The sequence below is a fragment of the Desmodus rotundus genome, chromosome 1, assembly GCF_022682495.2.
Source record: "Desmodus rotundus isolate HL8 chromosome 1, HLdesRot8A.1, whole genome shotgun sequence".
Classification (NCBI taxonomy): Eukaryota; Metazoa; Chordata; class Mammalia; order Chiroptera; family Phyllostomidae; genus Desmodus; species Desmodus rotundus.
In genome coordinates this window covers 163,596,042-163,613,962 of record NC_071387.1, presented here as the reverse complement: position 1 = coordinate 163,613,962, position 17,921 = coordinate 163,596,042, and the positions used below count along the sequence as shown (strand labels likewise).

At 36.1% G+C, this 17,921-nt stretch overlaps 1 protein-coding gene and 1 pseudogene across 2 annotated transcripts in view; one reads left to right on the top strand and one right to left on the bottom strand.

The window, feature by feature from the left end:
* AP3B1 (adaptor related protein complex 3 subunit beta 1) overlaps positions 1–17,921 on the bottom strand; it is a 243,083-nt gene that overhangs the window by 207,855 nt on the left and 17,307 nt on the right. For both annotated transcript variants that reach the window (XM_045197878.3, XM_024563519.3), the window contains exons 2-3: positions 7,144–7,219; positions 14–88 (exon numbers count right to left, since the gene is read on the bottom strand). In XM_045197878.3, coding sequence (XP_045053813.2) covers positions 14–88; positions 7,144–7,219 — 151 coding nt within the window. The remainder of the gene's footprint in view (positions 1–13; positions 89–7,143; positions 7,220–17,921) is intronic.
* Positions 15,827–16,545, top strand: LOC112307460 (large ribosomal subunit protein eL20 pseudogene; annotated as a pseudogene).

The following is a 17,921-nucleotide window of genomic DNA, read 5'->3' as shown; positions in this document are numbered from 1 at the left end:
ATCAAAACAGTACCTCAATATTTTTACTGGCCACATTCTTCACAACAGCAGGAAACAGTTCAGATGCATTTTTCCCTTTTGCAATCATCTGAAGAATAAAAGTGGAATATTAGAGCTGCAACTTCTTTTAAATTATTCATTTGAAAACAAAACATAAATTCCACATTAAATATTTAGAAGACTGAATCAGCAAATAAGCTACGAAATTAACAAGCTGAACCCTTTCTGAGTCATCTTCCTTAACCCAACTATCTGCAGCAAAGAGCAAAGAACAATCAATCTTTTGTATGACAATATAAAAAGGCAAATATATAGACATATTAAGGGAGAAATATATAGTAGTGTAAAATATAACAAAATATTTATAATAGTTTTCTCTGTCTAATGGGGTTGTACTTTTTAAATATTTGTACTGTTTTTATGTTCCAAGTTCTTACATTAAAGATGGATTGCAATGGGTCCTGGCTGGTGTAGCTCAGTGGATTGAGCACAGGCTACAAACCAAAGGGTCACCGGTTCAATTCCCAGTCAAGGCACATGCCTGGGTTGTGGGCCAGGTCCCCAGTGGGGTCCACGTGAGAGGCAACCACAAACTGATGTTTCTCTCCCTTTCTTTCTCTCTCCCTTCCCCTCTCTCTAAATATTAAAAAATAAATAAAAGATGTATTGCAGTGGAGTGGGAAGCATGCAGAAGAAACATTTTCACCAAAAGTAATTCTTTTTTCCTTAGCTTTACTTCATACGTTCCCCAACTTCTCCAACCCTATTAGTTTTCAAAGTTTCCTTCACCTATTTCTCTCTCTCCGGCCACTAAAGTTATGTACATCACCATCGTTTCAGGCTAGACTATTCTATAACCTCTGAAACTCCTAAGATTTCATTCACCCTCATGACTTAACTCTACGGGGATCAATTCCACAGACTCCAGCCCTAACTCTGAGTCTTAGTTCTACTTCTCTAGCTGGACATCATTAGATGACTCTCTCATCCCAAACTTGCTATGTCTAAAACCAAACTCATTTCTTATGATAAAATGACTCTGCTACTCTGCTAAAATTCCCTATTTCCACCAATTTCCCCAAAAACTATAATACCAAACATATCAAACAATTATGCCAAAACCACAGAATTATCTTGATCTCTCATAACTAGGACTTGTGATACTCCTTAGTACATTCAAGCTCATCCCTTCTTACTGCTACTTCCTAGCACAGGTCAGTATCACCTCACAAAGGGCTCTTCCCACAGTCTCCTCCTCCTATCCATAGTGGACATCACTAACAAGTTAAGCCCGGCTCAAAGATTTCAAAAGCCCCTGACTGCCTAAGAGTTCAAACTATTTCAATTAATGTTCAAATACCCTCATAATTTGCACTAATTAAGCTCATCAACCACTATTGTTCTATACCAATGTTATTATCAAAGTAAACCGATCCACTTACTCCTCTCTAGAATATTCTCTATGCCTATGCTCATATGAGGGAGGACCCCCCCAAAACCTGGAATTTATTTATAAAAAACTGTGTATCTATTCTTACATTTTTAAACTTCAGTCACCTTCAAAGTATTCCCCATTTGATGCAATATACCTATCAAGATGTTTTTTCCACTGCTCCAAACAGTTTGTGAACTTGTTGATTGTAATGCCTTTAAGTGCTTCTGACATTTTTTGTTTCACCTCTTCCACATCAGCAAAACATTTTCTTTTGAGAACTTTTTTCATCCAGGGAAACAAACAAAAAAGTAGCTTGGGGCAAGATCGGGTGAATAGGGAGAGTGGAGCAGGGGGTCATGCTGTTTTTGGTCAAAAACTGCTGAACACTCAGAGTGATGTAGGCAGGTGCACTCGTAAATCACCTATTATGAAATGGGCAAATGTGCTGACTCTTCAGAAAAAAGTTCACTGAAGCCAAACACAGCTTCTCACAACGATGCCAACTGATACAGATGGGTTCCTAGAACACCCACCTAGCAAGAGAAGCCTGTACTACAAGGAGACTGTCCTCCAGAAAGTAAGTCCAGATTTTGGGGGCCCCCCTCGTATCATGACTCCAACCCAATTCTTTTTACTTTTTTGAGTTCTAACCTTCTATCTAGAGTATCATCAAATTCTAATCATTCTCCCTTATAGAACCATCTCCTAACACCTAGCTCATTATGGCATCCAAGCCTAATTTCCTCTAGAATTTGTTAAATATTACTTTTCATTTGGATTTCTAATATGTTTTTATTTCCATTTATTTCAGTTTTATGTCTACCTGTATTCTTCCTCTGCTCTCATTCTCAGAATATGTTTTTATGTATTTTAGGTCCAGACTTTGGTAGCCATGAAATCGTTTTTAAGTACAGGATCATTTTTTGAAAAGGATACTTTATGAATTACACACCACATCTAAGAAACAATCAAAAAAGACAAAAGGTATTCATTTTACAAATTTAAGACAAATGTTTAATAACTACTATGTGATTTTTTTTTTTTACTATGTGATATTTTAAGCATTATAATCCCAGGTGGCAATTTCTCAGATCTTTCTACAAGACAACTTTAAAATACTCTAATACAAGCTACTCTTTTTATACTTTGTTTTCTTACCTGTGATATTATTTACTTTATAAAATATGCTGAGTAACACAAAAGTTTCACAAAATGCTGCAGCTAAAAGATCTTTGTATGATATTTGTACCTGTCTCAATTTCCTCATCTGTAAAATAGGGAGAGAGTGATTAAATGTTCTCTAGGGCCCCTTCAGTTATTCAATGATTGCTTAAAGTCAGAGATCCTGTCCTTACTATATCCCGTTCTAAGGCTTCCTCAACTTTACTCTACGGAATGCTATTCAAAAGGATGTTAATACCTGAGAGAAGGAGGGAAAACCCTATAGTCAAATTCAGTCAATAAATACTGCCTGCCCTGGCTGGTGTGACTCAGTGGATTGAGTGCCAGTCCCCAGTTGGGGGTGTGCAACAGACAACCAATCAATGTTTCTGCCCCTCTCTGTCTTCCTTCCTTCCCCTCTCTCAATAAAGAAATAAATAAATAATTAAATTCCTGAGGGGGCACTACACGTCAGGGGTCATTTTAGGCTTCCAGGATACGACCAAGAACAAAACAGTCTTTGCCCATTGGAGCTTACCTTCTATTGGGGGCACAGGATACCACACTAATATATATGTGAAGTGGTGAAAGAGAGTACTAAGGAGAAAAATAACGGTACACTTGAAATATTTTGGAAAACAATGACCTACCCATTAGTGGCCACTTGGGGAAAAAGTGGATATTGGATACCCCCTTGTCTAGCATAACTTACCATCTAATTTTTAGTGGCCCTAGTATTACCTACTACTGAAGTATAAGAGAAATACCTATTTAAGTCCTTTAGCCATTTTAATCACATTGGTTATTTGCTGAGTTGTATGATTTTTGAAATATATTCTAGATATTTTAAATATATTCTTAACAGAAACAATTTGAAAATATCCCCTTCTTTTTAAAAAAGATTTTTATTTATTTATTTATTTTTAGAGAGGGGACGGGAGAGAGAAAGGGAGGGAGGGAAACATCGCCGTGCAGCTGCCTCTCGAGCTAATTACGGGGACCATTCATAATGGTGACCAAGATTTTAAAATACACAGGAATGTCTCTAATAAGGAATGCACAAGATCTCTATGATGAAAACTACAAACTACAAATATAATGCCACTGAAAGTCAGCGAAAGGGAAAGAAGAAAAGAATATATACACTCCATATTATCCTAATCAAAATTCAAAAACAATTTTTAACACAACTTGACAATCTGACCCTAAAATTTATCTGAGGATGAAACTTTTACTTTTTATACCTCAACATTATTTGATAATTTACAAATGTATATTTACATCACTCTATAATAAAAAAAATTCCAGGTTACCAGGACATAATTGAGATGTGTAGAACACTGTGTATGTTTAAAGTACCAACAGGTACATGAGAAGGTGCTCAACATCACTAATTGTCAGGGAAATGTCAATCAAATCCATGAGTTGTCACCTCAAGCCTGTGAGAATGGCTATCATCAAAAAAAAAGAAAAAGAGAGAGACAGCAAATATGGGTAAGGACGTGGGAAAAAGGGAAGCCTTGAGCATTGCTGGTGAGAAGGCAAATTGGTACAGCCACTATGGAAAAAAGTATGGAGTTTCCTCAATACTTCTGAACAATTACATTCCTAGGGATCCAGCAATTACATTCCTGGGAATACAGCCTATGGAAATGAAATCACTAATTCTAAGAGATATCTGTGCTCTCAAGTTCACTGCAGCATTATTCACCATAGCCAAGACATGGAAACAACCTAAATGTCTTTTCAAGAGATGAATGGCTTAAGATACATGATACACACACATACACACATACACATGTTCATTATACATATATGAATAATATTGAATAATATGAATAGTATGACTAACATTCACCCACAGAAAAGGAAATCCTGCCATTTATGAACACATGGATAGATCATCTTGAGATCGTTATGCAAAGTGAAAAAATAATTTTTAATTACGTATTTTCCTACAGTTAAAAGACCAAGTTTGAAATTCACCTTTATACAAACTTCCTAATGAGAGACAGTCTATAACTAATAGGGATATACAGCTATATCTCTACTTCTTTATGATACATTTATTTACATTTAAATTATATTTATGGTAATTAAGTAATCCAGATTATGAGAACATTGATTTTTATTTATCAGTTTAAGAGAGGAATGAAAACAAAAGATACCAATTTTTCAGATTTAGGAATTTCAATAGTATCCTCAGATTTAGTAAAATAATTTACTTTTTGGGAAGTAAAAGCCAAAGATGGATGAAATAATTAAGAGAAGTGCTTGCTTTATGTGGTAGTATAAAACTGCAACCTACAGGAATGCCAGGTAAAAACAAGACAATCAACTGTAAAAGTTACAAATGATCTCTGACTTTTAAAAATTCTGTAAAAACTTTAAAACTTTACTTCTGTCAATTATAAATACATAGAAAAGTGAAAACAGTAAAATTAACATTTATTTAGTGCACCATAATTTAGAACATTAGAAACACTGAGCATTAACTAAGTGTAGGTTGAATGGCCTGGCCTTCTCATCATTTAACTTAAAATGCTGAGCAATCTTTTCTATTCCTTGGTAGATTACCAAACTCCTTTTCAAATTCGGATCTCCTCTCGACATTTTATCCTTTGCACTTTCACTGTCATGAATTATCTCCTAGAGTTCCTTTAATGTGAAGTTTTTAGGCAGCGCCACTTTCTCTCGTGTATCTTCATCCTTTTCATCACAACCCACTTCCTCATTTGCGTGGAAAAGCCACTGGTACTAAGTTCCTCCAGCTACGTATTCAGAGTCTCTCGGACAGAGGCAGTGAGACCATTCCCACAGTCAGCTATTCCGGTATGACTCCACTGACAGTCTATGATTTTCATTTCCCATGGTATCACTTCTCATTTCTTTGCTGCATTTTCATTTCATCTTTATTGACCAAATCCCTCTTTCAATTATCCATTTTTAATATCAGTGGGTTTCTCATTGGGAAACAAGGAGAAAACACTACATGCTATATGCATGAACTGGGCAAAATGCAGTGACCAATCACTAAAAGAGTTTGAAAGAAGTGACATAACTTTTCACTGACGGTGATGGACATTTGTTATCCACATAAGGAGGATAGTGAGTTGTGGATTGAAGAGTTAGTGGTGAAGTTTATACAGATACAATTAGTACATCAATATACCACAATAACTGAAATTTTAACCATGTTGTTAGGGGACTGGGAGACTGTGTTATTTAAGTTAACTACAATAACGAAATTTGTACATATAAATGCCATGCAAAGCAAGAACTACCTGCCCATAAATGCAGCATAACGTTAACAAATGAAAAATTTACAAAAGAATCTTCAACATTCCCCCTATATTACCAAATAACATAAACCTGAATATAACAATCAAGTAATTTATAGGTGTTTTACAGGTACTATGAGTCCTTGAGTTTTATATTTGGGTTTCATAACTCACCTCTTAACAGAACATACTGATATCCATAACCATCTTTCATAAATGGGATTTGGACTTTGATATATTAAGAAAGGAGATTTCAAACTCCCGTATGGTGGCAGTTGTGCTGTCACCTTATTACAATAGAGTTTATTTGTGCAATTATACAACTTTTTTACATTTTGACCTTATATAAAAATGTGTAGAAAATAACATCAGCAATGGTGGTGATAAAAAGCATAATAGTAATGAAAAAGACAAGTTTTGTGAATTTAATTCCACTGAACTGAACTAGTTCTGTGAAATAGTTTCACAAAACCATTAGGCATTAGACAGTCACTAAATTAAGCCAGTTTTTTTCACTCTGAATGTAAAAAACCAAATACAAAGAGAGCAAGTACAACGTAACTTGTAAAAAATTTTACTAATGATTTTAAAAATAATTAGGAATCACGTTATATTTTTAGCTCTCTGACAATAGAACCCCCCTACTAATATTAGCCCATTGTATGGATTTTGCATTGCAAGTGAAATCTGGACAATGCTCTTATGTTTACTAACACTTATTAGAAGCTCTATGCTACTAAACTGAATAAAACATTTCTATTGGAATTAATGAAATTTAAAACACAGAAAACATGCTCCCAATTTTTAGGTCATAAAATTACCAAAAAAATCCATTAGCTAATTAATATCCCTCTTTGTTGGAAGTAAAAATACTGCTGTATATAATCTGTCTTCAAAATGATTAGCACTCTTTATTTCATAGGAGAAACATCTTGATATTAAGAGATAGGGAAATCAAAACACAGAAAAGACAGAATTAGAACTCAAGTTTCTGAATTTTAGCACTTCAGTATTTCTTACAAAACACTTTAGATACAAAGTTCTCAGTTAATATTGATCAAAACACAGAAAAGACAGAATTAGAACTCAAGTTTCTGAATTTTAGCACTTCAGTATTTCTTACAAAACACTTTAGATACAAAGTTCTCAGTTAATATTGAAAAGCAAATGGCATGTTCAATTTGGTATTTAACATATTTAATATGTATATTTAATACACTACGTGTTCATTTTCCAAAAATCAAAATGATCATCAATTTTACTTACCCCAACAATCCGTTTCATTGCATCCAACTTAGCAGAATCTTTGTTGCTCTCCAACATTTGCTTTAGATCTTCATTCCTATACAAAAGAAAAAAAGTCCATATTTAGATTTTTCATATTATACAACTACTAAAATATATCATTTTCATAGGAATTAGAAATATGATAGGTAATGTTAAATAACTGCATTCTTATTTATAATTAAATATGTATTTCTTGTCTTAACCCTACAAAATCATATGAAGGCTTACTTTTTTCTAATTAAAAATACAACTGGAAAATATATAAACAGTAGACAGCAATATAACATGTCAGACACTTTCACATTGCACAGGTAAGTGAAAAAGGAGAAAAATTAATATTACCACATACGAGGTTTTTTTCTTTTAACTTTGTTATTTTCCTGTTTTACTTAATGAGCATGTATACTTTTTATAAATGAAAAACCTAAAAGCTAAAAGAAACCTCAAAAACTTTATTGGGATTAAGAATAAAACTGAAGTAATTAGATAGGAACTGATTTCCTAGAAAGAAGATATGATCACACATATGCATGTCAAAAAAAGAAAGAAAATTATTTTCTCATTCCTGATCCTCTTTACTTTTCCCCAACAGTTCTCCATCACTCTTCCCCATCAGTGCTTCCCAGAGAGAGAAGTGAGCAGTGAAGAATAATGAACTGTCAATTTTTAAGAAGTCCCAACCTCTAAAACCAGTTATATCTTATTCATGGCCTACCGGAAACTTATTTCTTTTATGTCTGAGACTCCAGAGCCCCTTCCCCACCACCATTAGGTCCTGACGTGCTCTCTGAAACTACAAACAAGAGAACAGGGACCCAATATTACAGCCAAAGAGTTTGCTCTTTATGTTTCCAGAAAAGATAGTCTTCAACAACAAATATAAATATCTTTTGTCTTGACACAGGCAGAATAATAATAACTTTGAGGTTCAGAGAAAAGAGAGAAGGAAAACGCTAGGAACTATTTCAACCTGATATAATATTCAACTTCTCACAGATATGTCATAAAGACCTATTAACAATTCTGATGTAAACTGAATGTTTCTTTCCAAATTCCTCTTTGCTTATTACCAAAACAATAAAAATTTGAGAGAGTTAATACCATGATACCTAGTTTAACCCCATAATATGTTCACTTGTCTTGAGTCACTTTAAGTCTGCCTCCCTCATATGTTAATTCAAATATGGTCTATTAACATGTTATTGCATTAACTTACATTTTTAAAAAATCTCTTTGATAAACATCAAAAGTTGATTCAAATTAATGCTAAGATGGCAAAACTTTCATTGCCTCTACTGAAAACCAATACTTGTTTCAAATACATATTTTTTTAATTTACCTAGTTCTTCACTTAACTATTTCCCTGTACCTTTCCAACTTTAAGTATTAGGACACCAACTTTATTTTTACATAAGTGACATCTTGTGGTGTTAAGCGGTATAACCTTTCCTTTCATGTTCAAAATATGCCTGTTTTTATGGTTTCAAACAACAGAGAAAAATATGTAACTGGACTGTTAAAGAAAATCTTACTATCACCAGGAAGCCACTCTATTTCAGCACCAGTATAAAGCAACAACTAAGCTTACCAGTTACATATAAGAACTTAGGAGGTAGTAGGACTTTTAGATAGTATAAACTGCCATTTAAAAAAGAATTATAATCCTTAAGTCTTTAAAACCTTCCACTCCATTTAAAGACAATGTGAATTAAGGAAAATGTTAAGACTGCAGCACTGTACGCTGTATCAGTGCCACTCAAAGTGAGAGCCGGAAAAGCCTGCTCCAGGAACCATTACCAATCCACAAACATCTGTTATAATCCATGCAGTTATGTACGGAAACTGAGAGCAAGCACAGCCAGAAAGCTGACAAAGCAATTCAACAGTGTGACTTCACATCTCCTGAATCTAAGAAAAACTGGGGCTTGTATTCTGCATGGGTTTTTTTTGTTTCCATGTCATTTTCCTAGTAATTTATTTTCTGTTGTATCTTACTGAAGTATACACCCATGATGGACTGAAACTTTAAAAAGACCCTTCATCAGTTTGAGTGCAGTGCTCTACACAATTGCCTTCTTTTTCCTCAAAACACTCACCCAAATTTATATACCACAGAAAGCAACACATGCAACTTAAATCCAGGAATGATGGATTGAAAAACGTGGTAAGGAACAGCAAATTCCAATCAGAGATACATCCCGAAAGGATGCGTCAAAATCTTTACGGAGGGGAGGGCTGGACCTTTTTCAAGTCCTGTCAAAATTTCTACACGTATAACACGGGCACCACACCTCTTCCTGCTTTGAGAACCTCTCAAATAAAAGATGTTCCCAGCCAAGCGGTGCTCTGTACACATGAATAGGAATGCAGGGGAAAAGGCTGGCGATAAAAGTCAGAATCCTGCTTTGTTCTATTTGCTATGCAGCTGAAGGGGAGACCTCCGCAGTAAGTTATGTGTACAATGTGAAGGGTTAGAAACTTTCAATTCAGTTATGCCATCTTGATGGTACTTAGAACCTTGTATAGCTTCCGGCACAAAGCATTCACTAAATAAACACAAGAGTTAGTAAAACAGAAAACCCCAGCTACCTAATTGTCCATCTATATAAATGCTCTAAAAGGGGGAACCACAAATTATCCAAGTAAATGTGTATGACTTTTTCCTCCTATCCCGTTCACAAAATTAAAAAGAAATAGTCTACAATTGCTATCACCACTTCCTCAACTCTTAGTAATCTTTTCTCTCTCACTCCTGTTAAAATTTCTTTCACAAAGGTAACAAATAACTTTCTAATTAAAAAACCCAATACAAAAAACTCATAAATACCTTTACATTATTCCTCCACATTTGATACAACTGACCAATAATTCTCCGTCTTGAAATTCCCTCCTCCCTTACCTTCTGTAACTCTATTCTCATCTGGTTTCCATTTACATTTGTGACAAACCAATGAACAAAAATGGCAAAAATCCTTGCATCCTTGCCCTCAGAGCTTTTGTTCCAGTAAGAAAAACACTCAACAAACTTATTAAATAGCTAAAGTATAAGTCCTGAGGTGATATAAAGGAAACATGGAACAGGGAAGAGGGAACGCAGAAGGGAAAGGAGGAGGCAATTTTAAATAAGGTGGTCATAGTAGGCAAAATAAAGAGACATCTGAACAAGCTTTACAAATGAGGATGTTAGCCATGCAGATACTGGGGGGGGGGGGGGCGGGTGCGGGGAGGGGGAGAAAAGCAATCTAGGCAAAAGAGACAATGAAAGTAGGGTAAATAATACTAAGTACTTTGGTGTTTAACTCTGAATAAAATAAGGCACTTCTGGAGGGCTTTGCATAGAGAAGAGTCATGATATATTTTATATATATGTATGTATGTGTGTGTGTGTACACACACACACATACACACACCTAAAGGACTAGAACTTGAGGGGCAAAATGACAGAGGGGAGAACCAATGAAATGGTATATAAAAATCTGTGTACAAACACCCTCAAGTAGTTGGCTACATTTTCCCAGGGTGAGATTCAGAAAATCCAGCAGCAAACAGCAGGTGGGAGGGAAGTTAAATACCTGCAAGAGAATTCAGCAATCACACACAGCTGTGAAAAGAAGATGGCATTCAAGTATCTCCCAAGTAGAGAAGCCTTGGTAAACACCCTGGCCTTCAGTTACGATCACAGGAGGGCCAGGATGGAAGGGTAAGGATGTTTTCTAAGACTATGAGAAAAACTGAAATAAACAAGACCTTACAAAACCTAAAACTGAGCTTAAACAGGATCAAACTGGTCTGCTAGTTCTCTATCTGCCTATCAGAAAAACACACAAACCACTTTGGAAGAATAATTCATCCAGAGCTTCAACAATGTTTTTATCCTAAATATTCAGCATCTAATCAAACCTTAAGATCCATGCTAAAAACATAAACAAATGACAAAAAAAAAAAAAAGAAAGAAAAAAGAAACAAACAGATCCATGGGTACTTCAGATACTAGAGTTATCACATAGGGACTTTAAAATAACTACAATTAATATTGTCAGGAAAAAGTGGACAAAATAGATTAAATGATAGGGAATATGAACAAAGTAGTATAATTTATACAAAATAATTAAATGGACATCCAGAACTGATAAACACAGTATCTGAAATTAAGAACTCACCAGCCCTGACTGGTACAGCTCAGTCAGGGTTGGTTCGTCACTGACCCAAAAACCAGAAGGTCACTAGCTTGATTCCAGGTCAGGGCACGTGCCTGGGTTGCAGGCCAGGTCCCTAGTTGGGGCCTTGCAAGAGGCAACCAATGAATGTTTCTCTCCCTCTCCTTCTCCCTCTCTAAAAATAAATTAATTTTTTTTCACATTTTTTATTGTTGTTCAAGTACAGTTGTCTCCATTTCCCCCCCCAACTCCTCCCACCCCAGCGCTCCCCACCTCCCACCCTCAATCCTACCCCACTTGGGTTTTGTCCCTGTGTCCTTTACACATGTTCCTGAAAACCCTTCGCCCTTTTCTCCCCATTATCCACCCCCCACCTCCCCTCTGGTTACTGTCAGTTTGTTCTTTATTTCAATTTTTCGGGTTTTACTTGCTTGTTTGCTTTGTTGATTAGGTTCCACTTATAGATGAGATCATATGGTATTTGTCTTTCACCACCTGGCTTATTTCACTTAGCATAATGCTCTCCATAAACAAATCAACAAACAAGTATTGGAGAGGATGTGGAGAAAAGGGAACCCTAGTCCACTGTTAGTGGGAATGCAAACTGGTACAGCCACAGTGGAAAACAGTATGGGATTTCCTCAGAAAACTAAAAATGGAACTGCCTTTTGACCTAATAATTTTTTTTAAATAACTCACCAGGTAGGTTTATAGCAGACTAGAAAGGGCAAAAAATAGGATTACTGAACTTGAACTCAGGTCAAAAGAAAATATATAATTTGAAGCACCAAGGTATAAAAGAATGGAAAACAGAGAACAGAGCATCAGAGGCATGTGGGATATAGTCAAAATACCTAAAATACCTCTAATTAGGGTCCCAAAAAGAGAGGCGAGAGAGAGAATGAGACAAAAGCAATATTTCAGGAGATAATGGCTAAGAATTTTTCCAGACTGATGAAATGCATAAACCCACATACTTAAAAGTCTTAACAAAACAGGACAAACAAAAAACTACACTAGGCATAGCAGTCAAACTGCTAAAAATCAAACACAATGAGAAAAATCTTAAAAGTATGCAGAAGAAAAAAAAAATCTCCTTAAGGAAAGGGTCAGCAAACCTTTTCTGTAAAGGGCCAGACAGTAAATATTTTAGGTATTACAGGCCATACCATCTGTGATCTAAGTACTTGACTTTACCACTGTAGGGTGAAAGCAGCTACAGACAATAAGCATGGCTGAGTTCTAATAAAACTTTATTTATATAAACAGGTCAGCCATAATTTGCTAACCCCTTCCTTAAAAGGGCCAACAATAATACTGATGGCTAACTTTTCAACAGACATTATAAAGGCCGGAAGATAATGAAATAACATCTTTAAAGGACTGAAAGAAAAAAAAATTAAAGGTCAACATATAGCCCTGACAGTGTGTGGCTGGGTGTCATCGCACAAAGCAGAAGGTTGCCAGTTCAACTCTCGGTCAGGGCACATGCCCCAGTTGTGGGTTCAGTCCTCGGTCAGGGCATGTGCAAAGGCAACCGATGTTTCTCTCCCTCTCTTTGTCCTTCCCTTCCCCTCTCTCTAAAACTAAATAAATGAAATCTTTATTTTAAAAAGGTCGACATATAATTCTACACCCACTGAAAATATCCTTCAAAACTAAAGGTGAAAAAAAGTGGTCTTCAGACTAATAAAAGCTGAGGATCTGTACAGCCATACCACCGTGAACGCGCCCAATCTCATCTAAAAGCTGAGGATCTGGTGCCAGGACATAAAAGGCTATTATTTTCAAAGAAAGATAAAATAATTCTAAATTTATATATGTTTTAAATTTAAAGCTTCCATCTATAAAGCAAAAGCTGACAAAACTAACAGAAGAAAAACAAACATCTACAATCGTGACTGGCAATTTTGACATACCGTTCTCAATGAGTGAAAGAACAAGCAGACAAAAAGCTCAATAAAGATGTACAAAATTTAAACAACACAATTAACCACCTTAACCTGAGACACAGCGGGCACTAGATCCAACAACTACAGGATAAACATTCTTTTTAAGTGCCCACAGGACATTTATCAAAATATATACCAAATAAGATCTCAACGAATTCCAAAGGTCTGAAATCATACAGAGCATGTGAAATCTAACTAGCGATCAATAATATAAGAATAACTAAAAAATGGCCAGAGGTTTAAAAATATAAGCAACACACTGTAAATGATCTATGAGCCAAGGAAGAAATCATCAGGGAAATTAAAAAATATTTTTAACTAACTAATGAAATTGTAACATTTCACAACTCATGAGATGCAGCTAAAGCAGTACTGAAAAGTAAATTTACATTTCTAAATGCAATACAGAAGATTAAAAATCTATAAGCTTCCATCTCAAGAAGCTAGAAAAAGAATAGCAAATTAAAGTCAAAGAACGAATAAAAGAACAATTCAGTAGCATAGAAACTAAACTATAATGGATTAAAATCAACAAAACTAAAGGTTAGTATCTACTTCAAATAAGTTGTTATAAAAACAAGAAGGCACTTGTCACTGGGCCTAGCACACTCATTTATTCAATATCCACTGTGTATCAAGAGATGTGCCAAGTAGTGGAGTCCCTGACTTCTTGGGACTTACTTCCTAAGTGAGAATTTAAGGGAAAGAGAGTATAAGGGGAATGGCAGAAGGAGGAAGAGGGAGGGAAGGAGGAATGGAAGAAGGAAGGAAATCATAAAAATAGAAAGACCAGATTAGTACTCAATTAAAAAGAATTAAAATAGGGTAGTGCAATAAAGCAAAGATTAAGTGGACAAAAAAGATCTCTATGGGTAGGTGATCAAATGAGGTCTCAATTGATAAGAAGGAGCCAACCACAGAAATTCTGCCAAGATAATAAGGGAGGAATGTACTTGAATATATGAGACCCAAAAGAAGGTCTATACATGTAGGCTATGTTTTCCTCAAGTACACTAAACTCCTTGGAGCCCCATAATAGGCACACAATAAGTATCAGTTGAAAGACTAAATGGACAGACTATACAGTAACATGTTTCTTAAGAGGGACACAGAAAAACTCCAAGCTTTCACTGGATTCTCAAAAGGACCCATGACCCCAGTAAAGGTTAAACCCTAGGCACGTTTTAAAAGCCTTGATGCCACAGGCATGCCACAGGAAGTCTCCACACAGACTTGCCCCACCCTCATCAATGCCCTTAGACAACGGTTCTCTTGTCAGGCAGAAAGAAGTAGGTTCTACTTTTGCCCAGGCTGTTAGGAATTTCTTCTAGAATGTGAGTACTCATCGTTAAAGTTTCAAAGGAACTTTCACAGAATCACTGAAATAGTTGAGTTTACATATGCTGAGACAAAAATTAGATGGAACAGGCAAAAGCTCTTTTTTACTGTTTAAGAGCACTATAAATGAAAAATGCCACTTGGGGGAGTCCTAGAAACAATAAAAAATTGATAAACATGAACCAAAAAACTTTTTAAATTTTTGCACTCAAAAATTGCCATATACTAACCCAAAAATAAATGAATGTAGGATTCATCTGACAGAAGTGCCAATTTTCTTAAAATACAAGGGCCCCTTGACTAATCACTAAGAGCTGATTCAGTAGGGAAATGGACAACAAACATTTCAAAGTGTTTCGCTGAAAGAATAAACCAAAACATATGAGGGAGAAGACTTAATGCACTCACAATTATAAGGACTCAGTGTAATAACAATCTGCACCTATAAGATTGGCAAGTATTATGATACTCAGTGGTACCCAGTATTGGCAAAGATGAAGTGAAAACTGACTTGACTGTTGGCGCAACCCATCTGGAAGGTAATCTAGCAGTATCTGTCATGATTTAACATGTAATGACCTTTGGCCTACAACTCTATGTCTAGAAATTTTTTCAAAAATAGATACATTCACACAAGTATACAAAAAATTATGTTGCAGTATTGCTTATACTCATCAAAAAGTGATATTAATCAAATGCCCCTCAAAACCAGAACTAATGAAATAAAGAGAGTACTAGGAAATATTATACAGTGGTGAAAGAGACTGAAATAGTTTCATATGCTGATTCAAAAAGGTCTCCAAGATATATGAAGGGAAAAACAACATATGTGGAGGACACTATATATATTATCATTTGGCTTTTTAAAAAATTTTCTGGAAAGATGCATACAAACGTGTTCACTGTAGCTATCTCTGAGAGTATAGGAATGTAAGTTATATCCTTTCTATATTACTATTTAATTTGCCACTAACATGTCTTGCATTTACAGCATATAATTAACTTATTTAGCCACGACTATAGTATTGTTTCTAGAACTTATGAAACTATCTAATCTTATTATTACAAAAGTCTCGATAAAGCACACATGACTATTATTCCCATTTAATAGATAAGGAACTGAGGCTCCAATATTGTGAGTACAACATACAAGTAAAGGATTATACAATATATAAGAAATTCTGCCTTTTGTGGGCGGTAGCAAAAGCAGAGAGAATGCTACGAACGCCTTGGACACGCTGCGAAGAGTACAAGGTGGTGGGGCCCTGCCTGCCGACGCCCAAGTGCCGCCCCTCTACCACATGCGCATCTTTGCACCTAACGATGTTGTTGCCAAGTCCCGCTTCTGGGACCTTGTGTCTCAGCTGAAGAAGATGAAGAAATCTTCAGGGGAAATCATCTACTGTGGGAAGGTGTCCAAAAAATCCCCCTTAGGGTGATTAAATATTATTTTCAATAAATATTAGTTGAAAGAATAAATGGATATAGACTATATACTAGTGTGTTTCTTAAGAGGGATACAGAAAAACTCCAAGCTTTCACTGGATTCTCAAAAGGATCCATGACACCAATAAAGATTAAACCGTAGGCACATTTTAAAAACCATGATGCCATACACATACCACAGGAAGTCTCTTCACCTTAGGGTGAAGAACTTTGGTATCTGGCTGCACTAAGACTCCCACAGTGGGACCCACAACATGTATGGGGAATACTGGGACGTGTCTACCACCGGCGCAGTCACCTAGTGCTATCAAGACATGGGGGCCCAGCACCATGCCCACGCCCACTCCATCCAGATCATGAAGGTGGAGGAGATCGCAGCCAGCGGGCAGTCAAGCAGTTCCATGATTCCAAGATCAAGTTCCCACTGCCCCACTGGGTGCCAGCACAAGTCACGCCCCACCACCAAGAGGCCCATCACCTTCTTTTAGATGCAGGGCTTCCCTGTCCCCTGGCCTCCCCGAAAACACTCCTTGTTTGAAAACTGGGGTGCTCAGAAGAAAAAAAAGAAAGAAATTTTAATCTCATATAACTTTTAAGTAAAGCTCCAGAGAACTAGGGAATGGCAAGTAATTAAACTTGTATTGTTTTGAAAACCAACGTTCTTCAAATTTAACACACTGTTGGGGATTTCTGCTTTAGAAAGAAGAGGAGGGGATTTCCACTCAAGATGGAGGCCTAGGTAGACATTCCACGCATTCTTGTGCAACCACAGAAAAGAATTACAACCATATCTCAAAACTAATAATACCCAGAACAGTCAGAAAATCAAGCTGTATGGAAGCCCAACAACCAAGGATTTATCTCCAAATGTGCCAACATCCAAATCATAGGGATGCCAGAAGGAGAAGAGGAAGAGCAAGATATTGAACACTTATTTAAAAAAATAATGAAAGAAAACTTCCCTAATTTGGTGAAGGAAACAGACATACAAGTCCAGGAAGCACATACAGTCCCAAATAAGTCGGACCCAAAGAGGAACACACCAAGACACATCATAATTAAAATGCCAAATGTTAAAGATAAAGAGAGAATGTTAAAAGCAGCAAGAGAAAAGCATAGAGTTACCTACAAAGGAGTTCCCATAAGACTCATCAGTGGATTTCTCAAAAGAAACTTGGCAGGCTAGAAGGGACTGGCAAGAAGTATTCAAAGTGATGAAAAGCAGGGACCTACAACCTAGATTACTCTATCCAGCAAAGCTACCATTTAGAATGGAAGGGCAGATAAAGTGCTTCCCAGATAAGGTAGAACTGAAGGAGTTCATCATGACCAAGCCATTATTGTAGGAAATGTTAAAGGGACTTATTTAAGAAAAAGAAGATCAAAACCAAGAACATTAAAAAGCAACACATTCCACATTCACAACTATCAACAACTGACTCTTTAAAAAAAATTAAAAAATAAAAAAACACTAAGCTAACAACCAGAACAAGAACAGAATCATAGATATGGAGACCATTTGGAGGGTTATCAGCCAGGAGGAGGTGGGGGGAGAAGCGGGTAATAGTGCAGGGATTAAGAAGCATAATCAGTAGGAACAAAATAGGGGGAAGTTAAGAACAGCATGGAAAATGGAAAAACCAAAGAACTTACACGCAGGACCCATGGACATGAACTAAAGGGTGGGGAGGACTGCTAGAGGCAAGAGGGGTTCCTGGGAAGAGGGGAGCAGAGGGGGAAAAATAGGGACAGCTGTAATAGCATAATCCATAAAATATACTTCAAAATTTTTAAATTTCTGCTTTGAAGTTCAGCATTTTATCAACACACTTCAAGAACTGTAGACTAATACCTTATAAGTATA